The sequence below is a fragment of the Brassica napus genome, chromosome A9, assembly GCF_020379485.1.
Source record: "Brassica napus cultivar Da-Ae chromosome A9, Da-Ae, whole genome shotgun sequence".
Lineage (NCBI taxonomy): Eukaryota > Viridiplantae > Streptophyta > Magnoliopsida > Brassicales > Brassicaceae > Brassica > Brassica napus.
Genome location: NC_063442.1, coordinates 7,170,913 through 7,193,077, shown reverse-complemented (window position 1 = coordinate 7,193,077; position 22,165 = coordinate 7,170,913). Strand labels below are relative to the sequence as shown.

The 22,165-nt window shown below is 33.7% G+C and overlaps 8 protein-coding genes across 8 annotated transcripts; 4 read left to right on the top strand and 4 right to left on the bottom strand.

Annotated features, from left to right (window-relative positions):
* Positions 1-1,760: 1,760 nt before the first annotated feature.
* LOC106447114 (leucine-rich repeat extensin-like protein 4) lies at positions 1,761-3,372 on the top strand. The gene has a single exon (XM_013888974.3). The coding sequence runs from the start codon at positions 2,127-2,129 to the stop codon at positions 3,270-3,272; it is 1,146 nt and encodes a 381-aa protein (XP_013744428.2). The 5' UTR covers positions 1,761-2,126; the 3' UTR covers positions 3,273-3,372.
* Positions 3,373-6,336: 2,964 nt separating this feature from the next.
* Positions 6,337-7,959, top strand: LOC106447117 (profilin-5). Its single transcript, XM_013888979.3, has 3 exons — positions 6,337-6,571; positions 7,030-7,167; positions 7,630-7,959. The coding sequence occupies exons 1-3, from the start codon at positions 6,440-6,442 to the stop codon at positions 7,762-7,764; spliced, it is 405 nt and encodes a 134-aa protein (XP_013744433.2). The 5' UTR covers positions 6,337-6,439; the 3' UTR covers positions 7,765-7,959.
* A 198-nt stretch (positions 7,960-8,157) lies between these two features.
* Positions 8,158-8,998, top strand: LOC106447115 (glucose 1-dehydrogenase). The gene is made up of 2 exons (XM_048739660.1): positions 8,158-8,395; positions 8,480-8,998. The coding sequence occupies exons 1-2, from the start codon at positions 8,357-8,359 to the stop codon at positions 8,996-8,998; spliced, it is 558 nt and encodes a 185-aa protein (XP_048595617.1). The 5' UTR covers positions 8,158-8,356.
* LOC106447116 (profilin-1-like) lies at positions 8,936-10,069 on the top strand. Its single transcript, XM_013888978.2, has 3 exons — positions 8,936-9,137; positions 9,524-9,661; positions 9,742-10,069. The coding sequence occupies exons 1-3, from the start codon at positions 9,015-9,017 to the stop codon at positions 9,874-9,876; spliced, it is 396 nt and encodes a 131-aa protein (XP_013744432.1). The 5' UTR covers positions 8,936-9,014; the 3' UTR covers positions 9,877-10,069.
* Positions 10,070-13,090: 3,021 nt separating this feature from the next.
* LOC106450130 (40S ribosomal protein S30) lies at positions 13,091-14,167 on the bottom strand. The gene is made up of 2 exons (XM_013891786.3): positions 13,910-14,167; positions 13,091-13,306 (listed from the first exon to the last, which is right to left on the bottom strand). The coding sequence occupies exons 1-2, from the start codon at positions 14,049-14,051 to the stop codon at positions 13,260-13,262; spliced, it is 189 nt and encodes a 62-aa protein (XP_013747240.1). The 5' UTR covers positions 14,052-14,167; the 3' UTR covers positions 13,091-13,259.
* Positions 14,168-16,342: 2,175 nt separating this feature from the next.
* Positions 16,343-17,183, bottom strand: LOC106447119 (60S ribosomal protein L31-1). The gene is made up of 2 exons (XM_013888980.3): positions 17,003-17,183; positions 16,343-16,733 (listed from the first exon to the last, which is right to left on the bottom strand). The coding sequence occupies exons 1-2, from the start codon at positions 17,080-17,082 to the stop codon at positions 16,454-16,456; spliced, it is 360 nt and encodes a 119-aa protein (XP_013744434.1). The 5' UTR covers positions 17,083-17,183; the 3' UTR covers positions 16,343-16,453.
* Positions 17,184-17,857: 674 nt separating this feature from the next.
* On the bottom strand, positions 17,858-19,167 carry LOC106447120 (60S ribosomal protein L28-1-like). The gene is made up of 4 exons (XM_013888981.3): positions 19,036-19,167; positions 18,727-18,882; positions 18,367-18,530; positions 17,858-18,108 (listed from the first exon to the last, which is right to left on the bottom strand). The coding sequence occupies exons 2-4, from the start codon at positions 18,872-18,874 to the stop codon at positions 17,989-17,991; spliced, it is 432 nt and encodes a 143-aa protein (XP_013744435.1). The 5' UTR covers positions 18,875-18,882; positions 19,036-19,167; the 3' UTR covers positions 17,858-17,988.
* Positions 19,168-20,183: 1,016 nt separating this feature from the next.
* Positions 20,184-22,025, bottom strand: LOC106447121 (phospholipase A2-beta-like). Its single transcript, XM_013888982.3, has 4 exons — positions 21,109-22,025; positions 20,919-20,955; positions 20,709-20,828; positions 20,184-20,595 (listed from the first exon to the last, which is right to left on the bottom strand). The coding sequence occupies exons 1-4, from the start codon at positions 21,190-21,192 to the stop codon at positions 20,396-20,398; spliced, it is 441 nt and encodes a 146-aa protein (XP_013744436.1). The 5' UTR covers positions 21,193-22,025; the 3' UTR covers positions 20,184-20,395.
* Positions 22,026-22,165: the final 140 nt, after the last annotated feature.

Here is a 22,165-nt window from a genome sequence, read left to right as displayed (position 1 = left end):
TTTGAAATTTTCAAAGTTTCAAGAAACCTACTAATAAAATATTAATAAACTTGTATCTTTATTTTGAAAACTTATAGGGATTAGTAATTCTGGCATTGATGCTCTTAAAATACATGGCATTATTTTTAACTCAAAATATGTTACTTCAACGTTATTACAAACCACAATGATATGATCTTTTTGTCACAAGTACGTCGGCTTTGATGGGAAGATGAAATAAAAATGGTATATTTGTCCATGTGGATCATCTATACTTAAGTCACCATTTACGAAAACATAACAAAAATGTACATACGGTTACCAAAATAATAATATTTTCTTATTTGTTAGGAACAGTATTCAGACTGTTTTAGGTGGCTAATGCTTTTTAATTTTATGTTTTATTCTTTTAACAAGATTTTATGTTTTAATATACTATAGAACTTTAATTATGTTATAGAAACCAAATATATTATATAAATTTTATGCTTTGTATTAAATTTATTATATTAGTTTCTACTATTATTATTTTTATTTTAAATAAATGTTGAAATTAGATATTAAATCTTTTTCTGTATTTTTTTTTTAAATCAGTGTTGTATTTAAATTTATTTTATGTTTTGAGTATTACAGTATATATTTATTATATTAATAAATTAAGAATTCTAAAAATAACAACTTATAGTTATCAATATATTAACAATGATATAAATTATTATAAAGTCATACAGTATTTTAAACCATCTATTATTCATGTTCAAACATATATTTTAAACCATAGAATCTATAGATTGATTTTTGTTTCACTTAGGTTATGAATGGTTTCTAACTACCACCCACAAACACATCTTTGCGGTTGGTAGCAGTTGTTGGTGTATTGCAACAATAACATAAAACGCCACAAACCGTTTTACACTGTTCCAAACTTCTCAAAATCAAAAGTTGGCCCAATCTAGCGTTTGCGGTTGCGGACGATTCTGGAAAGGTAATTTTTTTTAATTTTTTGAAAAAAATAATATAAATATGAAAATAAATATTTTTAGTTACGTTTTTAAAATTGAGATGATATAAATACTAATATAAATATAAAATTAAATAATTTTAATACTATGATTTTTTAAATATAATTTTTATTAATTAATTTTTGTATATGTGAATAAACCATTCAATACTAACCCGCAAACGCAACAATTTTCAAACATTATGCCAGGTATACGAAACATTTAATAACGTCTGAAATTGCAATCATCCACTTCTACAAACTCCCGCATCTACAACCGCAATCGACGCGTTTGAAGCGAGTCGGGCCAGACCGTTACTCCATCCACTAGATTCACAATGCCTATCCCTATTTTCCATCCGAAGCCACGTGTTCGGTAATATCATTTGACTATTCCAGATAGGGGTGTTCAATCCGGATATTGGTTCGGTTTCGGTTCGGTTTTTTTCGGTTTTCGGTATTTCGGTTAGTAAAATATAACTACCATTCTAAATCCATATTTACTTCGGTTCGGTTCGGTTTATATACCGTCGGTTTTCGGTTTATTCGGTTTTATACCAAAAAACATAATTATTTTGTTTGAGATCATATTATATGAATTTTAGAGTCATATTGTCAACACATTCATTTATTAAAAATATATTACATGTTCAAATAGATGAACAAAAAAGTAAAAATGCTTCTACCATCAAATAAAATAATCAATTCTATAACTAAAATCAAAGCTTGAAATTTTGAAAATAAAAATATGAAACAAAACAGAAACATAAAAGAAAAGTTTTTCCACTCTTCCATATTTAGTGTTCATTAAAGTCATGCTTTTTCAATTGAAAATTTTCCAGACAATGTGTTTGAGGAGATGAATTAGAGCACGAGGCCTTGGACGAAAAGTTGAAAATAAAACTGTAATAACACTCAGATGCAAAACTCCATTAAACCTCTGCCCCCACATAAGCCGTACTCACTCATCATTAATCAATGCTTCAACCACACTACTTACTCACTGTAAGAAACCTCAACAAAATCATTTCAAAACTTCATTCTCTTTCCAAGCTTCAACATTTCTCCAAGAAACACAAAGACAGCAACCAACTATTAATCAAGCTTCTTCTTGTCTGTCGAGTTTCAAAGAGGGGACAAGAAAGAAATGGTGAGGAAGAAGAAGAAAGGCAACAACTTCAAGCTACTGACTCTGTTTCTGTTTCTTGGTACATGCCTTGGAGACTACGGCATTAGAGTCGGAATCGGCGACGGTGGAGCTTGGATCGGCGGCGGCGGAAAGCAACAGACAAATGCAGCTTACAGTGCTCTTCAATCCTGGAAAACCGCGATTACAGAAGATCCATCTAGTGTTCTTAAGACATGGGTTGGTGAAGATGTCTGCTCTTACAAAGGAATCTTCTGTTCTGGTTCTTCTGTAACCGCCATCGATCTAAACAAAGCAAATCTCAAAGGCAACATCGTCAAAGACCTCTCTCTTCTCTCAGACTTAACCATCCTCCACCTCAACAGCAACAGATTCTCAGGCCCAATCCCAGATTCTTTCAGAGCCTTGGAGTCTCTTCAAGAACTCGATCTCAGCAACAACAGATTCTCAGGCTCTTTCCCTCAAGCCACAATCTACATCCCTAACCTCATCTACCTCGATCTCCGGTTCAACAGTTTCACCGGTTCGGTTCCTGAGAATCTATTCAACAAACAGCTAGACGCGATTCTCCTCAACAACAACCAATTCACCGGAGAAATCCCCCGGAATCTCGGATACTCATCCGCATCTGTGATTAATCTGGCGAATAACAAATTATCCGGCGAAATACCGACGAGTTTCGGTATATCCGGTTCGAGATTGAAGGAGGTTCTTTTATTGAATAACCAGTTAACCGGTTGTATACCGGAATCGGTCGGGGTGTTTAGCGAAATTGAAGTGTTTGATGTTAGTTTCAATTCTTTGATGGGTCACGTCCCCGACACGATCTCTTGCTTGTCGGAGATCGAAGTTTTGAACTTCGCGCATAATAAATTCTCCGGGGATCTTCCTGATTTGGTTTGTTCTTTGAGGAATCTGATAAATCTCACCGTTGCTTTCAACTTCTTCTCCGGGTTTAGCTCTGAGTGCTCGAGAGTCAGCGCTGGGTTTGATTTCACCGGGAACTGTATTCCCGGCGTAGGTTATCAGCGGCCGCGGCCCGATTGTTCGGTGATTGCAGGCGGCGCTTTGAGTTGCCTTAGGATTCCGGCGCAGCCGTTAACGTGCGCTGCGATCTTGGGATTGAAGGTGACTCCATCTCCATGAAAATATATAAAGTTCTTTTTGAGTATCTTTGATGCAAGATTTGTAATGCTTTGTTGACTTTATTATGATAGAAAATGCCAAAAATGGTTTTATCAGTTAATTATACTCCAATAAACTGATTTAGTATTTAGTATGGTGGATTGATTACTAGAAGCTTGTTTCTGATTATCTATCTTGTTTTCTTCTTCTAACAAACTTAATCAAAGAGAATAACAAATTTAATCAAAAATTTTTACAATAAGCAATGCCAAAGAGCTATAAAAAGATATGAAATAGTCAATTTACACAAGCATGCAAAAAGCAACAAATCAAAATAAATTTTTAAAAAGACAGAAATGGAAGGTCAAATAACAAAAGCATAGTTGAAACTCATCAACTTGCTAATTACCAAACTTGTTCAAGTGATACAATATAATCAAAAGATAATCATTTTGGTCGGTGAACAATGGAAGTAATGTCTTATATTACGGGCATTCTGCACAGACCCGATAAAGAACCACTACCACCTCTTTTTCGAGTGCTCGTACACGGAGGAGGTATGGAATGGAGTAGACTTGCTCAAAATTAAACTACTCAGCTTACAGTACACAACGCATTGGGGCAGGATCAAGGAAGTGCTTGTCCTCGATTCCCCACTAGAAAACTTGCGGCTTTTTCTATTAAGTTATACTCCCTTTCCTGATGTTTAAAGTTCTCTACACATATTAAAAAACAATAAATATATTATTTTAATTGTTATTTTTTTCTTTTATCAATAAAGTTTCACCACTCATAATTTTATTTTTTAATTATGTTTTAGTTTTATAAATGCATTAATTATATCTTAAAACAACTTATATTTTAATACAAGATAAAAAAAAACTATAACATCTTACATTTGTATTAAATGTAAATACGGAGGGAGTATATTTTAAGCTGCAATCCACTTTATTTTATTGGAAAGGAACATGAGTAAGCATGGCGAGCCTCCAAGTCAACCTACCAACCTTGTCCAATACATTGATAGACACGTTTAGAATCGACTTATTTATGTTCAAAAGTTGGAGAAGTTAGATACGAAAGGAGGCTAGAAGCTTCGTTTGCTTCTCGATAAAGAGTTAATTGAAACCAAGATCTTCTTCTTTTTTTTTTGTCAACAACCATGATCTTCTTAACATCCCTATGTACTTCTAAGAAAACAAAAAAACAGAGTCACACCTGATACAAAAAAAGCTGTTTTCTGTTGAATTAATATATATATTTAATTAATTATATATATGTATTCATTAAATATATATATATATATAATTATAATTATCATAGATACTTATTTAATTAATTATCCTTTGAAAAAGAAAAAAAAACTAGTTCACAGTTTTGTGAATCACACATTGTGGACTTCAATTTTTACATATTTATTAATCCATACATTATTTCTAAAATTTACTGTTATCAAAGCAAACGAATTTGAACTATAGAAAATAAAATCAACAATAGATGGTATAGAAGTAACTGGTGCAGGCTGCATCCATATATTTTACTAAATTACATTTGAATCTTAAAACATCTAGATGCTAAGCCTATTTCAACTGATTTTTTTTTATTTTTAAAACGGTGAACTCTGTAAATTTGCAAGATCAAGTGTGATACATATAACTCAATATGATAATGGTCTTTACAAATGCATGGAGTTCAGCATCATCCAATGCATGGTATGAGGAGTCTCCACTTCTCTGAGAGGCTTTGAGCTTTTCTTTCAAAGCAAGTGCTCTCATATAAGTGCTCTCAAGTGCTTTCACATGGTTTCATCCATGCACCTTCTTCATCTCGACCTTTCCTCTTTCCACTTCACCTTCCATCTGGATCCCTATTTCCCAAACATTTACTAAGTATGCCGCGTTTATCTTCTGCTCGCTTTGAAAAAGGCCTACAAATCAGTGGAACTCCTTCCACAATACTCTCTAGTGTTGAGTTCCATTCACAATGTATCATCTTTCTAAGACTATCGTACTAATTTCATTTCGCAATGCCTCTAGCCCGTCTGATCCAAGGATGAGCCTGGTCGAATGACCCATAAAAAAGGTTGGTTGCTAGTACACAATCCCCAAGCCATCTCCAAAACTTCCTTGGTTTCCATCTTAGCTACGGACCTACGGTTCCCACGCTTATGTATATGACTGACCTCGGTTTCTGCCTGTTTCAAGTTCTTGTTTCAGCCATGACACAGAAAAGTTCACTGACGAGCTTTTTGGTAAGGTGGCAAATTGAAAACCAGAAAAGTGTTGCGGAGAGTTTACTCTATTGTATTGTACTTGAACAACTGTAATTGAAAAACTAAGTTAAGAGCTTCTCCAAGTTGCATCATAGGAGTTACATGCCCTTGCGCTGGAACTGGGACTAACACTATCCTTCTCTTTGTTTCCTTTTTCTCCATTGCTTAATATCTCTCTCCCATTCCTTAATGACACAGGAAAACTCTAAACAAGTGATCCAAATATTTAATAAAATCCTAGTTGTGATAAAACAATTTACAATCTTCCAAAAGATGTCATTTAGTTATTCCTCATGTGACTACAACTTTCTTTTAGTGCAGTAACCATTCCACTAGCTAATGGTTTATTAGAAGGAAGGACGTAACATTACCGTTTCTATTGTTTAAACCTATTGGCAAATTTGTGTTTGTTTTGGTTGGTATTGAGACACTTAACAAATGGTAGGTCTTGTTTTGAGATTTAGCTAACTGTTGAAATATCAAGAACTTGAAGTATATACAAATATAAAAGACTAACTCAAAAGTAAAACATTCTCTATGTCAAATTAATACTCAAAAGAGGTTGTTCAAGAGGGCACTATTACAAAATCATGGTCCTAATCGTTTCCTTAAATCCTTCTTGTTCGTTATAAATAGGAGGAAATTGGCAAGGACACTTGGCGTGAATGGAGTTAATGATTAACCTAGAACAAAGGCGAGACGTGAGCAGAATTAATTGAAATTTTATTAGGGGCTGAGAATATGTCTTTTGAGTCTAACGGTTCAGATTCATCTTGCGACATTCTTGTTAGGTCCCTATTTATCGAGAGAGGACTTCGTCCTCTCAGAGTTGAATTGCATTGCACGTACATACGTAAAGACCTTAAAAAAACGAACCGGGTAGAGAAAAAGGAAGAACAAGAAAGAGATCGAGATAATGTCGTGGCAAACTTACGTTGATGAGCATTTGATGTGCGATGTCGGTGACGGCCAAGGTCACCACCTCACCTCTGCCGCTATCATCGGCCATGACGGTAGCGTTTGGGCTCAGAGCGCTAATTTTCCTCAGGCAATATCTCTTTCTCTCCTCCTTGATCATCCATGACTGCGTTCTTGAAGATTCATACTCGTAAAAAAAAAAAGATTCATACTCGTATTTTGTTAAACCTGGCCATATAACCGTTAAAACTTTTGTAGGCTCTGCGTAATTTTCTTAGTATATTAAAAAAATATTTTGTATTCGGTGTTTCAATGCTCTATATTGCATATGTTAAAAGATTGATATGAGGATCATGTTTTGGTTTGATTTTATTCTAATTTCTTTCCAACTGGAACGCAAATATTTTATTGGAGTTAGATACTTGTTTCCTAAGTTTTTTCCACTATTTTATACATAAATAGATCACCTTTGTGATTTCTACATTTTTTCTGACTGGTTATGTATAAATGCAACTGAGTTTCTGATTTTGGATATGGTTAAACGTTTAGTTCCAAAAGAATATATAATGATTCATTCTCTTCAAACAGTTCAAGCCTCAAGAGATGACAGATATCATGAAAGATTTCGATGAGCCTGGTCACCTCGCTCCCACAGGCTTATTCCTCGCAGGACTTAAGTATATGGTTATCCAAGGCGAGCCTGGTGCAGTCATCCGTGGCAAAAAGGTATGATAATGAGATTTTTTAGATTAACGGTTCAGTGTTTGTTTTAGCATATTCTGAAATTATGAAAAGCTTTAAATATATTTCTTTCCAAAAAGCTTTAAAATTCCTTTTAAAAAACATTTTTTTCTCATGAGTTTGATGTGCAATGTTCTACTTTTTATATACAAGCTCACAACTTCAAATATTTAAGAAAATTTTCCGTTTCCCTTTGAGTTTGGCGCTTTTACTTTTTTTTTTTAAATGATGAAGCTTGAAACTTATTATATATTGTAAAAATGCAAAAAAAGTTCCATCAAACATAAACGCATAAAAAACATTTGAATTCATGCCTATTAGGAGAATCAACTCTTGCAAAGATGGTTATGTAATCACTTGATATCTGATGTTAAGAATCTAGTTTTCAAACTCAAAGCCGTTATTAACAATTGATATTTGTGGGATTCTTATTAAAAACTTGTGCAGGGGGCTGGAGGAATCACAATCAAGAAGACAGGACAATCAATGGTGTTTGGTCTGTATGAAGAACCAGTGACTCCAGGACAATGTAACATGGTCGTCGAGAGGTTGGGTGATTACTTGGTCGAACAGGATCTCTGAAACCTTCTTGAATGATATATTGCTGTTGTTCCAATCCTTTAAAACATTGTTTTCACTTTTATTTTTTGGCTGGGTGCATGAGTTTTTATGTTTTCCTAATTTAATTTTTGCCGTTTCTACTTTAACAAAGTTTAAACAAATGTGAAACCTTACTCTTTTTCATGGTTTCCTAATTAAATTTGTTTGTTTTGGTTTAACTTTATCTTAACATGTAAATTGCGCATATATACTCATGTGGTTCTGACTAATATGTATTTTCTTTTGCTACTTATAAAATTCAGACTGGAAAAATATTATATGAATAATAAAAGGCTTATTTTTGCTTGGAAAACATCGAAAATATTAGTTGTTAATAAGGAAAAAGATGAAGATATACATTGAAAAATTATAAAACCTAATTTGTTTGGTGGCCCCCACGGATCCAAACCATGCCAAACAAACAGATAAAACAGCTAACTATAAGACAAGTAAGTCTCCCTAGATACAGAGTTACATTGCCACGTTAAATTGTCGTTTTGGTAACGGAGAAGGCTTTACTAAGGTGTGTTATGTGTTTCACCGTCTCAACTAAAAACACACACACACAAGCAATATGAGCAATCCTCAAACTGTGAGATACATCTTTACTAAGGTGTGTACGTACATTGATTTTGTCTTTTAATATGTGGCTTGTGTAATCTTTTTGATCGTGTGATTTATGGTCCATCTGAAGCAGGTGTTGAAGAAGCTGGAGCCATGGCGTGACCTCAAAGACAAAGTGGTTCTTGTGACAGGAGCTTCCTCTGGTATAGGAAAAGAGATCTGTCTTGATTTGGGCAAAGCTGGTTGTAAGATTATCGCAGCAGCACGTCGTGTCGACCGCCTCAACTCTCTCTGCTCTGACATCAACAGATTCGGCTCAACCGGAACCCAAGCCACAGCTCTCGAGTTCGACGTGGCATCGGATGCAGCCACCATTCGAAAAGCGGTTAAGGAAGCTTGGGAAGTATTTGGAAAGATCGATGTGCTGATCAACAATGCTGGAATCAGAGGCAATGTCAAGTCGAGTTTGGATTTGTCGGAGGACGAGTGGGACAAAGTGTTCAGGACCAACTTAACCGGGCCCTGGTTGGTCTCCAAATACGTCTGTATTTTAATGCGTGACGCTAAACAAGGTGGCTCGGTGATTAACATATCTTCCTTGTCTACAATCAAAAATCTGACAAGTCTCTCAAGTCTTAACTCAGAGTCTTAGAGAAGAAGAAGAAGAAATGTCGTGGCAATCGTATGTTGATGACCACCTTATGTGCGATGTCGAAGGCAACCACCTCACCGCCGCCGCTATTCTCGGTCAAGACGGCAGTGTCTGGGCTCAGAGCGCCAACTTCCCTCAGGTTTCTTCTCTTTCTCTCCTTCTTCTCTCTTCCTTCGTTCAAGTGTCGAAATCGATCGTCTGTTTTTGCGATACTCCCTGATCGGATCTGAGTAATCTCGGATCTGATTATCGATCTCACCATCTCCGCTCCGGAATCCGATGAAAAAATTGCGATCTGTGTTTCTGAATCAATCGAGTTGAACCTAGATCTTAAGTCCGATTATGAGGTTTCATCGGTATCAGTAGTTAACCGTAGCTTCCATACAAGATCCATGTGTGTTTGTGAACTCATGCGCATGAAAATAAAAAGCTGAGGAATGGTTCTATTGATTTGTGCATCAATGATCTAAAGTGACTTCAATCTAATGAGTGTATCGTCTTGTGTTCTTGATATGTGTTTTTCAGTTGAAGACTGAAGAAATCAATGGAATCACTAAGGATTTTGAGGAGCCTGGGTTTCTTGCCCCAACCGGTTTATTTCTAGGTGGAGCTAAGTACATGGTTATTCAAGGTGAACCAGGAGCTGTCATCCGAGGGAAGAAGGTAACATATATATATATATGTCTATGATTCTTATCTATGTTCTTAGAGAATGTGATCAGGATTCATTTTACAATCTGTAGGGACCTGGAGGCGTTACTATCAAGAAGACGACTCAAGCCTTGGTCATTGGTATCTACGAGGAGCCCATGACTGGAGGTCAATGCAATTTGGTTGTGGAGAGGCTCGGTGATTACCTCATCGAGTCTGATCTCTAAATTTATGTTTCTTTTTTAACTAAAGGAATGCCATTCCCTTTTTCATTGTGATTGATTGTAATAACGCAATCGATTTGATGATACTTTAGAACCAAATATCTTTGTTGTTGGTCTTCCGGGTTTGGATTTGTGTGTCTCTTGTAATGGCATTTGATAATATCTTTTGTTGGTCATATGTTATTGGCTTTCTCGATTTTTATTTCTTCAAAATTTTATTTTTTCTAAAATGGATCTGCGGTTTGCTGAAAAAAGTATTGGTTTGCCAAAACACCTTCCTGTACGAAAAAGTAGAATGTGTTTTTTTTCTCTTTATGCCATATCACTAAAAGATGAGAAATTAGGGTACTTAACCATACCAAAACAAATAATTAAGAAAACTAACCATAATTAACTAATGGCTAGAGTATAGTGTGTATTAATTGATGAAGGAACTTTTACATGAACACTGATGAATTCAAATTCACTGAGGCAATAATGATGTTAAAAGCTGAGGAGATGGAATGGAATCTAAGTTGCTAAAGTCTATTCAAGATCCTAACTTACCGTTGATGAAGATATTCATAGAGCTCAGAATCTTAAAAAATCTATTCACTTAATAATTCAGAAACTTGAAGAAACCACTAAAGTTTTGTATAAGGTGTCCAAACACAAATTGCCTACAAAAGAAGAAAGATGCAAAAATACTGAAGTGGTGTGCTTTTGTCATGGTGTTGAACATGTCAAATAAGATTGTCTATCACTCAAAAGAAAAAAAAATATTATGAACATATTAAAGTAGATTGTGTGAACACAAAGAAGATGAAGATGGAGTGAAGTTACAGTACTTTAAGTGGTTCACTTAAGAAGTTGTTCCGGTCGTATCTTAGAAATCCAGAAGAGGTGGCATGATTACGTAAGAACCATTTTCTCCAATCATATCTCTTTCTCTTTATTATATAAAGTTGTTCTAATTTTTTTTATTAACTAATCATGTGTTTAATGATGATGTAGCTCGGGTCGATACGGTATGTTACCTTACCACCCTCCTATATATAACATTGTATAGAACGATCCAATGTTTTTCTTTCTACGTCGTATATGAACGCATCGACTTCGATGGATCATAGTAATTTTCCCATAAATTTAAGATTCGGAGTCCTTCATTCCGGGATCACACCCAAGTTTCATACCCGTTAGTAAAACGTCAGTGGGGTAGTCAAAAATCTGCCACAAGATCCCACCCTCCAATATATAACATTGGAGGACCCGAATCTTAAGATCATGGGCAATTACCCAACTGACGTCTTACTCCCAGGAATGAAACTTGGATGGGATCGCGGAATGGATCGGAGGACCCCGAAGCTTAAGTTCATGGGCAAATTACTATGATCCATCGACTAGAGCGTTCATATACGACGCATAAAGAAAAACATGGGATCGTTCTATAATATAATGCTATATATGGGAGGATGTGAAGGTAAAAAACCGTATCGACCCCAGCTACATCATCATTCGCATGATTAGTTTAAAAGATATAAAACAACTTTATATAATAAACAGAAAAGAGATATGATTGGAGAAAATGGTTCTTACCGAATCATGGCACTTTCTGGATTTCCATGATACGACGGGAACAACATCTTGATGGAACCACTTGGAGTAGTGTACGCATCTCGATTTAGTAGTCGTAGCTCTAAGACGTTTATGAAAGGCACGCCTGTTGCTGTATTAACCAGACATATTTGTAAAGACGACTGAGATGTGGTATCGTGGATGACCTCCTTAGTGGTACTATTAGCTTCTACCATTGTACAGATTTGGACTGAGATAGAGATCGAAGCTGGGGATTGTATTACCTATCACGACCGCCATAGTTTCCATATAGGAACGTGGCCGCGATCAAATATTTGGTTTCTCGCTCGGTGTTAAGTTTGTAACAAATCCGTTCAGGTTTTGGGAAGCTTCTGACGGTCCAATAGGGCCTTTCGATACATGGTCTCAAATATTTTATCGATTCTGCCTGATTCCCCTACTTTTCCACTAAATATACAAAATAAATAAAAACTATAACGAGAACAAGATTCCGCTTTCAGATATTTCATAAAACCTTAGATAAATCAATATAAAAAGAAAATGGGTTACATACCGATTCGGTTTTGGGAGTTGACAAGAACAATTATCATGAACATTTGCCACGCCATCAAACAATATTTCTTCTTTTTTACTTCTCTGTATCTGTTCAAACGAAAAAAATTAGGAGATATTTTGCCATTGCACAATAGAACCTTATATAATATAAACCCACTCCACAGAAAAAGATTTCAAAATCAGAACCTAACTAATTAGCATGCAATTCCTTATTAAGCAGTGCATATGACTCTAGTCGCCTAAGTATGTGACATGTTTTTTAACACTGATTTTGTTCTTTTGATAAGATTTTTCTTAACACTAATTTATAACATACATATTTAAAGCAAGGCACATGACTCTAGTAGTCTCCTACGTAAATGACGTGCATGTTTTTAAGAAATGCACATGACTCTAGTTTCCTAAGTAATTGACATGCATGTCTTTTTTAAAGCAATGCATGTGACTGTACAATATAAGCATGGAAGAGATGTAGAGGAGGAAAAACACTCACAAACTTAAATGTTCACGTTGTCTTTGTCTTCTTTTTTGGTCATCCAACTCCTTTTTTTTAATAACGTGCTTTATTAAATCATTGAGAGGAAATATAATCTCCATCCAAGTCCCTTTTTATGTTTTGAATTATCTCTACTCAAATTAACGCCAAAGAAAAGCCAGTCAAAACTAAGCAAGATCCCATTTTATAAAAATTAAAGCCAACTTTAATATTCCCAGTGAATTTTGTTTTCTTGGGCATATGTTGCTATGTGTCACATGTTATGAAGGTTAGGCTCAATCTTAAATCTTATGTTGAGTGATTATGATCATCCTCCCGGATATTAAGCTCTTCTGCTATAATAGCTGCACTAGTTTCAGTGAAGACAGTGGGCGGTATGTTTGGCTGCTTGTCAAGTACTTTTTCCCTTAAAACTTTGGAGGGGAACTCGGAATGAAGCTCAAGGAATGTCATTTGATATTAGTTCTTGTTGTGCATCTTTTGTTGAATTGTATTTCCGTATTATACATTGTTTAATCAGTTGTTTGGTAAATCCTTTTGTATGATTTGCCTCTTTACCTATGGAGTTTGAGTTTATTAATACTAATGAAGTGGTTTGGCCAACAAATAATAACAACAATTATCCAAAGAGGAACACGGATCAAACTGACAACAAACATTGGCTCAATATCCATTGACTCATTACCACACCGGAACTGAAACGCGTTATCTAAACATCAAAAAATCTGAAACGGAAATCACAACAAAATTCTTGGTTTGTCTACTTCTCTGATGAGTTTGGTCCTCTCTTCTTGCCAAAGCCAACAACTGAAAAACAACACAAATAAAAGCAAATATGAATCCGTTAATCCAATTATAGGAACAAAACTTTCTGATGCAATCTCATGTTTACAAAGAAAGAAAAAAAGTAGAGTGGAATCGATGAATGAACATGTGTCTATTTTACAGAAACTACTATATGCATCGAACGGTAGTGTGACATATACCAAAATAGAAAAATGTTCCAAGTAAATAATTAGCATTTTAATGTTGATCAAAGCACACTACGATTATGGATAAGTGTCAAAGCGATTAAAAAGATCAACAAAAAGTAAAAGGAGCAAAAAAAAAACAGTAATGTTTAAGCACAAAAGTCCTACAGTCTTGAGTACAACAAAAGCAAATAAGAATCAAACCCAAGTTTTGCACTATAACGATGAACACAAACCAAAAGTACAAAATGTTGATTGCTTCGAATAGGAAATGCAGAAGATTTTTAAAATGGAACTCAAAATCAAAGACAAGACCATCATCCGAAACTATTATCTACAACTAAGATTGCGATTTCAAACAGAAATGACAAATCACAGGTTGCTAAGACGATCAATAAAACACAAATTCAAATTCAAATTGGGAGTATAAGTATTTTACCGGCGGTGACGAAACGGCGGTTGTGTTGCAAACGCTTGTGAGCACGGCCACGAGGCTTCTTCTTCTTGTCCTGCTTAGCCACTTTCGGGGTCTGACCTCTCACCTTCCCGGCACGTGCCAATGAACCGTGCACCTTTCCCATGGTCGATTAAAGATAATCTTCTTGGCTTCTCTGGCTCTGCTCTTCGAGGCGACGGCGACGCTACTTTTTTTTAGGGTTACGAATCACACTGTTGTTTATATATTATAGTCGTTTAAAGGGCCTCAAAGGGTCGCACTGGATTTCAAATGGGCCTTCAAAAACCAGTTCATCAGCTTTTGGTTCAAGATTTTTTACAATCGAACCGGACTTGCCAGTTCGACCGGGAACACCAGCCAAAACCGGCAATAAACCTCTCGAACCGGTTAATTCAATTTATGGATTGGCTGATTGATTAGCGTGTGTCGGGGATTCTAGGGTTTCCTGGTCTAGCTTTCCTTGGTTTTCAAGTATCTAATCTATTAATTTAGGGTCCTATTTTTATCTACTATTAACAAGTCACATAGTAGAACTACTTAAAGAATTAGTTAATATGACATATTTGATTATTTACATTAATAATAAATCAACAATAAATTTAATTTTTTTTTTATTATAACAATATCTGTTGAGAAAAAGAATCTAAGAAAATCTTACTGAAAATTTTAAATATTTTTATAAAATATCATATTAATTAATTTTGTAATTAGTAATATAATATTGTTATAAATCAATGTTAACTAAACTTTTATTATAAAACAAGAAAATAAAAATTATATACTATTCTTTATAAATTAAATAATTAAATTCTCTGTTATATAAAAATAAAAGTGCTATATGAATTAAATATGAAAAAATCTATTAAATAGGTAAATTAACAAAAACAATTTAAAAAATCATCTAAATAAATTATCACTCATCATTAAAGTGGGTTAAAATTTGTAAACTATATAATACTTTTAGACAAAAATAAATTTATTAAAATATGTTAAACCTTTATATCTACAACAAAATATTAACTTTTTGTTTAAAATATACTATATATTGTTTAAAATTTTTATATAAAAATATAATAGTATATAATAACCTTTAGTTCATATACTATTTAAAAAATATGTTATTAGAAAACTATTAAATTTTAGTAATTCATATATATTTTTTATTTTAATTATAAAGAAATATGTTCAGAAAAAATAGAAAATATTACGAAAATTCAAATATTTTTTCTAAGATAATGTAGAGTAACGTAGTAACAAAAACAAATTCAAAACTCATGTAATCTTCCAAACTGAAAAATAGTTGTGTAATTTTTAAAAGTTTTCTTGACAAAATATAAAATTTTGAAAATAAATATTCAAACACAAAATGATATATTTCAAATTTTACAAAAGATAAAATCATAGATAATAAAGAATAATTTTTTGAAATGCACCAAGAAAAAAACAAACTATATATGTTGTAAAAATTAAAGCAATCTAATATTTTGAAATCTTAATTAAAAATAAAAAGAAAACTCAATATCATAACATCCAAAATATCATATATCAATAAAATTTACTAAAATAATGTGTTATATGCTACTATGTATAAAATCTACTAAAATAATAGAGCTATATTATTTAGAGAAAATAGTGTTTTTTCTTATAAATCCCGCTAAATACTAAAATAATATATGTTAAAGAATATTTTTTAAACACAACATGTATATATAAATTATCGTAAACATATTTGTTTTCTATAATATAAATAAATAAAATTTTAAAATGTATTATAGCAAAATGTATAAATTAAAGAAAAAAAATATATTTTAAAGGAGATTATCTATTTGATTATTTTATATTGTTATTTTATTGGACTTAACTCGAAAATATATTAGTAAGTAATAAAAATTAATAACCAAGTAAAATGTATGAAACAAATCACTATATGTTAATAATACCGAATACGAAATATAAAAATAAAATTATGAGTTACACAATATATAATAATAAAATTAAATTTATATATTTATAATATTTATAATATTATCAAATATATTTGTAAAATGAAAAATTATCCGCACGGACGTGCGGGTTAAAATCTAGTTGTTATTAATCATAGGTCTCTCAATTCTAATTAAGGATCGAACCGGTGACCCGGAAAAAAAATAGCAGGAATGAAAAAGAATTTCTTTTCAAATTTAAAAAGGAATAATTTTGTCATTTAATTATTATTCCTTATGAATGGTGATTTTTTAATAGGAACATAAAAAAACACATTATTACCCATCATTCTCATTCCCAGATCACCATTCATACACTAAAATTCACAAGGCCGAACCGTAACAGAGATTGTAAACCGGTATGGTACGGACTCACAAAAATGATTGCGAAGTAAAGAAAGTTACCAAATAGATAAAAATCTTAGCTCTCAACTTTCAAAGATACGAAATAGATTTGCCCAAATGGTAAAACAAGCATAAGTCTTTCAGTTTATGTCTTTCAACTAAAGATTCCAACCAAAAAAGCTGCAACAATACGTGAGTTTCACTCGTCTTCATCGATGACCTTGGTGCCCAAACCAGACAAACCTTCAGCCGGAATCTCAGCGACAGTGACGAGAGAGTAAAACTCTTCTTTGGCATCTTCATCATCGTTCCTCTTACGGGCAACGCGGACTCTGACTCTCCTAGGAGGACCACGGATACCTCTGCTCCAAATCTGCTTGTTGAGCTTGACATCTACTCTGACGTCCTTTGTTCCCATTGCCTTCAATGCAAACTTCCTTATCTCTTTGATCGCATTGGGTGCCTTCTTCTTGAATGTGCTGTTGTTTGTGTACATATTAATATAATTGGAAAAATCAGTTTGATTTCTCACAAGTTATAACTATCTAAAGGAGATGTAACTAACAATTGAAATATTCGAACGTGATCAAATGGTTCATAAGGTAAAAAATGTAACTGAACTCATAGTGAAATGCTATATTTTCATCATCAGACATAACCTATGCACACTAGTAACGAGGATAGAGGCATTGTTAATCAATAGGAGTTCAAATTTCAATGTGAACGACTCTAATGATCATAGGTTTACCAGCTATGGAGGCGCCTGTGGAGATTGATGGTGTACTCCCTGGTAACAATCTCCTCCTTTCTTCCCTTTCCTTTCTCCATTTTCCCTCGATCACTGCTCTCTTCAGAATGGAGTTGGAGACGGCACAGAGAGAGAAGATTAAAGACTGTGTAAGAAACCCTAATATAAAGCTTCCGTTTTGTTATTTATTATTTGGGCCCAAATATAAGCCTGATGGGCTTCAGGATACGCTCAAGTTCACTGTAACACTAAAGCCACTGAAGGCCCAAAACTTGATGTTTTTGGTGGGGATACTGGGATCTAAAATAAAATTATTATTACTTTTTTCTCAAGTTTAGATGCGTTTCAAGTTTTAAGAAATCCAAACTACTCCCTCCGTTTTCTAATATAAGTCGCTTTAGAGAAACTTTTTTGTTCTAAATTATATGTCGTTTTCGGTTTTCTATGTAACATTTATTAATAATTAATATTGTCTGACCAATGATAATATATCTTCTATTTTTCTATTGGTTGAATTGTGGTTAGGTAAATAATTAATGATGTTTTTGTTTCAAAAATATAAGAAATTAATGATTTTCTTAATCTATGTGCATAGCTTTAAAACGACTTATATTAAAAAACAGAGAGAGTAATATTTAACATTTATGTTTATATCAACTTTTGAAACCCCATCTCGTATTTCGAAGATCTTTTCCTGGGTAACTTTATAATTACCAAGTGATGTAATTGTATTTGGCAAACAAGTATTTTCATTACTTACCATTTGCATCGACAGACATATTCGTTGGACAAGACCACTCGAGGTTTTATCAAGTTCTTGATTTGATAAAATAGATCCAACAAAACACACACAAGTAACATAAGCATAATAAAAACTAACTCCTGGAAAGGAGAATAGTGTTATGATTCAACAAAACAACTTAAGATAAAACATGTTCAGCAAAATCTTTTAACTTCCAAAAAAAGGACATATTCTGGAAAAGAGCTTAAGCTTGACGGTTTCTTTGCTTGGCACCGGACTTGGCAACCCTGATGCTTTTGCTGATGACACTGAGTCTGGCAAGAGCGAATTTCTTCAAGTCTGGCCTGTAGTAGTTGTCAACCACCTAAACCAATTTCACACAGTAACCCGGTCACTATTAAATGTCACAACAGAGACAGAAGTTGATCATAAACAGATTCATTACGCAAATCAATTCCAAAACCTAAGTGTCACAACCAATCTAAGATGCCCAATAATGGTGCATTAATGATGTTACCATCAGATAAATTAAATGAACTATCCACTCACAAGATTAAACCTATCTAGCACAGAATAGACAAAGAAACAAACATCTAAAGTAGAGAGAGAGATACACAAATACCTGGTTAGCAACAGCCTTGGACATCCTGGGGAATTCCTTCTTGAGGATAGACTTGTTGACAGAGACCTTAGGCTTGTTCTGCTTCTTGGTCTTGGTGGTGGCGAGGACAACACCTTGTTCCTTGTCAGCTGGCTGGATGGTCACTGTCTTCTTGTTTGCAAGACCTTAATCCACACCAAAAATAGATTGAGACATAAGTCCCCTTCAAACAAGAATCGTATATTAAAGAATCTTTAAAACACAAAACATTTCTCATTCAGACAAACATATTCGAGAGTAATTTAAGCTAACTACGAGAACATCCAGTTCCAACACAATCATCTAATAATCAAGAAGCAGAGGTCCTTGTCGTAAAGTTACCAGAGTGCTTGTAGGAGTTAAGGTTGCAGAGGTTGTTCTTCTCTTTGCTGAACTGAACCTTAGCGTTGCCTCGTCCGAACTGTTTGACCAAGAAACAGTTGTTGGTCTTAACAATCTCCCAGATCAATTGTCCTGGAACTGTCGCCATTTCCAAACCTATAACCAAACCAAAATAGAAATGACACTACGCAACAACAATACATATATCAACAGATCGATGTAAGAGCACGACTAGTCACAAGATCCTATCAAATCGGAACCCTAATGCTAGAAACTCAAGAACAGTTAAGAGAGGATCTAAAGACTCACCGTGAAACTTCGCAGAGAGAGAGTGAGATATAGTGAGAGCGAGACTCGGGTTTAATGGTGGCGCCGGAGCTTTGTAAAAGACGATATCTGTTTATATATGACCTCTAAAACAAAGCCCTAATTCATGTTACTGATTGAAAGTCTATATTAACCCTACACATTACTTAAATATCGAGAATGCCACTATGCTGAAAAACATCATCAAAACGAAACGATTGTGTGATCTCAGTTTCTGTTTTTGACTCATTTTGAAGAACAACGGGAGTCATCAATGAATTCATCACAATTCTTTTTTCATAAAATGTTATCAGTTATCACCCACTGAAACCAATGATAAACAGATAAAATAGTACACAAGGAAAAATTGAAGATTACACAAAATACAATAAAGAAACAACGAAATCATCATAGACTGATTACGTAAATGCACCAAAAGTTGATGAACTTTGGGATTGGGTGAGCTTGTAGATAGTACCAAAAGTTGATGAACCAAATTATATACTCCCTATGTTCCGAAAAGTACGATGTTTTACCGAATTTTGATATTTCAATATATAAGATGTTTTTATTTTTCTAGGTATAAAGTAAAATGTGTACCCAATCATATTTTAATAGTTTACTCCTTCTGTTCCCGGAAATAGGATTTTCTATATTTATTTTTTGTTCCAAAATGATAGATTTTCTAAAATTTTAAGGTACTTTTAGTAGTTAATATTGAAAATTGAATACTTTTAAGAAATATTAATTGAAAATATTTGAATTGGTTGATATTTATTGAAAAATGTATAGTATAATAAATAATAAATTCAATTGTAAAAAATTAATTTTTTTCTTAATATACATGGATACTCTAAAAAAATCTTTCTTTCCGGACTAGAGTGAGTATTTTGTAATTGGTTGAATACCATTAATTTATAGTTTTAATAATATTTTCTAGACTAAAAGTAGTTTTTTTAATATGTGTGTGTTCTACCTAAACATCTTTATATTTAGGAATATTTCTTAAATAACATCAACTTAGAAATAGATAACCAATATGGATACAACATAATCATTGTAGCCAGTGTTAGAAGGCACAATTACAGTATCAATGTATCATGATCGTAATTCATTTATTGACCTTAAGAATAGAAAAGACTTTTCTGATCAATACTAGCAAGTCACATCAGCTGCTTATAGTTTCCAAGAATAAAATGTGTCATAAATCATCCAAAGGTGTTTGAATTAAGCTAATCTAGCAGCGATTTGCAATGGCAATAGTAATACAATTAATCATCATCACTACCAAAGAATCTTCTAAAACTACCAAGTCTCAATGTGATGGCCTCCTCTTAGGCCAAGAGTAAATGCGCAGCAAAACTCAGAGCTCGGTTCTGAGATCATTGCCTAGTTGACTGAACATGATGCCGATATCCATTCCTTGATTCATAGTTGGTATGACTTGTGAGTAAGGGCATTGTTTGGAAAAACCAACCTTTTTGTTTTTCGATTGCTTTATCGATTTGCTAAGCCTGTTTAGGCATTGCTTGAACTTCTTATGGCAGCTTATGTTAGTCATACCTGCCCAAAATGAAAAAAACAAATCACCAAAAGATGGTAGCGAACCTTTTGATTTGCATATCTTAAAATGATCAAAAACAGTAAGATATTTGCATTCTTGAATGATATTATACCATTCACCTCAACGCAGTTGTCATGGACCATACAACAAGCATCAAGATCATCACAAGGTTCCTCACCAGGACATCCAGAGTGTCCAATCCCACAATACTTCCCGTACCGAATAGAAAGTGCTGAAAACAAACAATATATCAAGAAATATATAACGCACGTAAAAGGTAGTACACACTGCATTAAAAGAAAAAAAAAAGATTGAAGCGTACTGTCACAATTCTGCGCAATGCATGTTCTTGTGCACTCCTGCGAGGATTTGATTCAAGCAACAAATCATTAATGAAGTGAAACAGCAAACCAGTGTTCCAATTAGTCAGTTTCATAAAAGCTAGTTCTACAACAATGCGATTCTATTTTTCTGGAAACTCTCAGGTTCGCAGAAGGAAAAAGGTTAAAAACCTCGCTGCAAACAACGTCGACGAGGAAGAGGAGGACAAGGAGGAAAGCAGCCGCGACACGCATAGAAGAAGAGCTAATCATCATCGTCTCTACAGCTAGTAGATAGAAGCTTCTGGATTTGATTGATCGTCCTTAGTCTTCGAAAATAATGAGTCTCCTTGAGAAATCATTGGATCCTCTTCCTGCTTTCTCGCCAAATATATCACTAAAATATTATATCGAGTCAACTAAGATAAATACAAAAACAAAAGTTATAAATATATTAAATTTTGAGGTTATTTCTAGAATAACAAAAAATCAAAATTAGATTTTTAGAGGGAAGATAGAGAGAGATAGGAAGAAAAAGAGGAGAGAAAATGTGATTTTTGTTAGTTGGTGAATTTGTTAATTTTTGGGTTAATGGGTGCAATATCTGTTAAATTTTCTCTTTTAGCTTCAATATTTTTTTAAAATAATTATATTTTGAAATATTTTAAAGATACCCTACGAAATCTATTTTTATTTTTGTTTTAAACTCCCATAAAAATTCTTTAAATTCAATTAAATTCTACTGAATCTTAAATCACGTAAACTTCCCAATCCTAATCCTATAAACTCTATAATATTTGTATTTTGTGGAAACCCTCCAATGCAGCGTACATCTCTTTTTGCTATTAGAATTTATTTTATCTTTTTTTCTTAGTTCCTTTTCGTAATTTCCTTTTACTGAGACAAAAACTAGATATAAAAAAAGACCTCTCCCCGATGCGCTTCTATCCTATCCTTACTTCTTCGGCGGTTCTTATTAATTGGGTGTTTTGCTCCTATTATCTAGTTTCGCTTTCTGTTTGTACTTAACCCTTCGTATAGTTAGTTTGTTTTATAGTTAGTTAGAGACTGCAAAGGGTGTGGCCATCCCCATAAAAGCTGGAAACATTTTTATAAAAGTCATCAATGCGAGTTGGTCATCACTCATCAGTCTCGGTTGTATCGATGAGAATAGTTCAGAAGCATACCACACTTTCATTATTAAGCTTCCCAAGGACGAAGTTGATGTTTTGATTTGTTTCGAAATGTA

Excerpts from the sequence above, each read along its gene's own strand:
- LOC106447114 (XM_013888974.3), top strand. The coding sequence starts at position 2,127 with ATGGTGAGGAAGAAGAAGAAAGGCAACAACTTCAAGCTACTGACTCTG.
- LOC106447117 (XM_013888979.3), top strand. The coding sequence starts at position 6,440 with ATGTCGTGGCAAACTTACGTTGATGAGCATTTGATGTGCGATGTCGGT. Across the intron at positions 6,572-7,029 it reads AGAGCGCTAATTTTCCTCAG|TTCAAGCCTCAAGAGATGAC; the intron begins GCAATATCTCTT and ends CTCTTCAAACAG. Across the intron at positions 7,168-7,629 it reads CAGTCATCCGTGGCAAAAAG|GGGGCTGGAGGAATCACAAT; the intron begins GTATGATAATGA and ends AAACTTGTGCAG.
- LOC106447115 (XM_048739660.1), top strand. The coding sequence starts at position 8,357 with ATGAGCAATCCTCAAACTGTGAGATACATCTTTACTAAG. Across the intron at positions 8,396-8,479 it reads TGAGATACATCTTTACTAAG|GTGTTGAAGAAGCTGGAGCC; the intron begins GTGTGTACGTAC and ends CATCTGAAGCAG.
- LOC106447116 (XM_013888978.2), top strand. The coding sequence starts at position 9,015 with ATGTCGTGGCAATCGTATGTTGATGACCACCTTATGTGCGATGTCGAA. Across the intron at positions 9,138-9,523 it reads AGAGCGCCAACTTCCCTCAG|TTGAAGACTGAAGAAATCAA; the intron begins GTTTCTTCTCTT and ends TGTGTTTTTCAG. Across the intron at positions 9,662-9,741 it reads CTGTCATCCGAGGGAAGAAG|GGACCTGGAGGCGTTACTAT; the intron begins GTAACATATATA and ends TACAATCTGTAG.
- LOC106450130 (XM_013891786.3), bottom strand. The coding sequence starts at position 14,051 with ATGGGAAAGGTGCACGGTTCATTGGCACGTGCCGGGAAGGTGAGAGGT. Across the intron at positions 13,307-13,909 it reads CCGCCGTTTCGTCACCGCCG|TTGTTGGCTTTGGCAAGAAG; the intron begins GTAAAATACTTA and ends GTTGTTTTTCAG.
- LOC106447119 (XM_013888980.3), bottom strand. The coding sequence starts at position 17,082 with ATGGAGAAAGGAAAGGGAAGAAAGGAGGAGATTGTTACCAGGGAGTAC. Across the intron at positions 16,734-17,002 it reads CACAGGCGCCTCCATAGCTG|CACATTCAAGAAGAAGGCAC; the intron begins GTAAACCTATGA and ends CACAAACAACAG.
- LOC106447120 (XM_013888981.3), bottom strand. The coding sequence starts at position 18,874 with ATGGCGACAGTTCCAGGACAATTGATCTGGGAGATTGTTAAGACCAAC. Across the intron at positions 18,531-18,726 it reads TAACTCCTACAAGCACTCTG|GTCTTGCAAACAAGAAGACA; the intron begins GTAACTTTACGA and ends GTGTGGATTAAG. Across the intron at positions 18,109-18,366 it reads CCAAGGCTGTTGCTAACCAG|GTGGTTGACAACTACTACAG; the intron begins GTATTTGTGTAT and ends AAATTGGTTTAG.
- LOC106447121 (XM_013888982.3), bottom strand. The coding sequence starts at position 21,192 with ATGATGATTAGCTCTTCTTCTATGCGTGTCGCGGCTGCTTTCCTCCTT. Across the intron at positions 20,956-21,108 it reads TCGACGTTGTTTGCAGCGAG|GAGTGCACAAGAACATGCAT; the intron begins GTTTTTAACCTT and ends AAATCCTCGCAG. Across the intron at positions 20,596-20,708 it reads CAACTGCGTTGAGGTGAATG|GTATGACTAACATAAGCTGC; the intron begins GTATAATATCAT and ends CATTTTGGGCAG.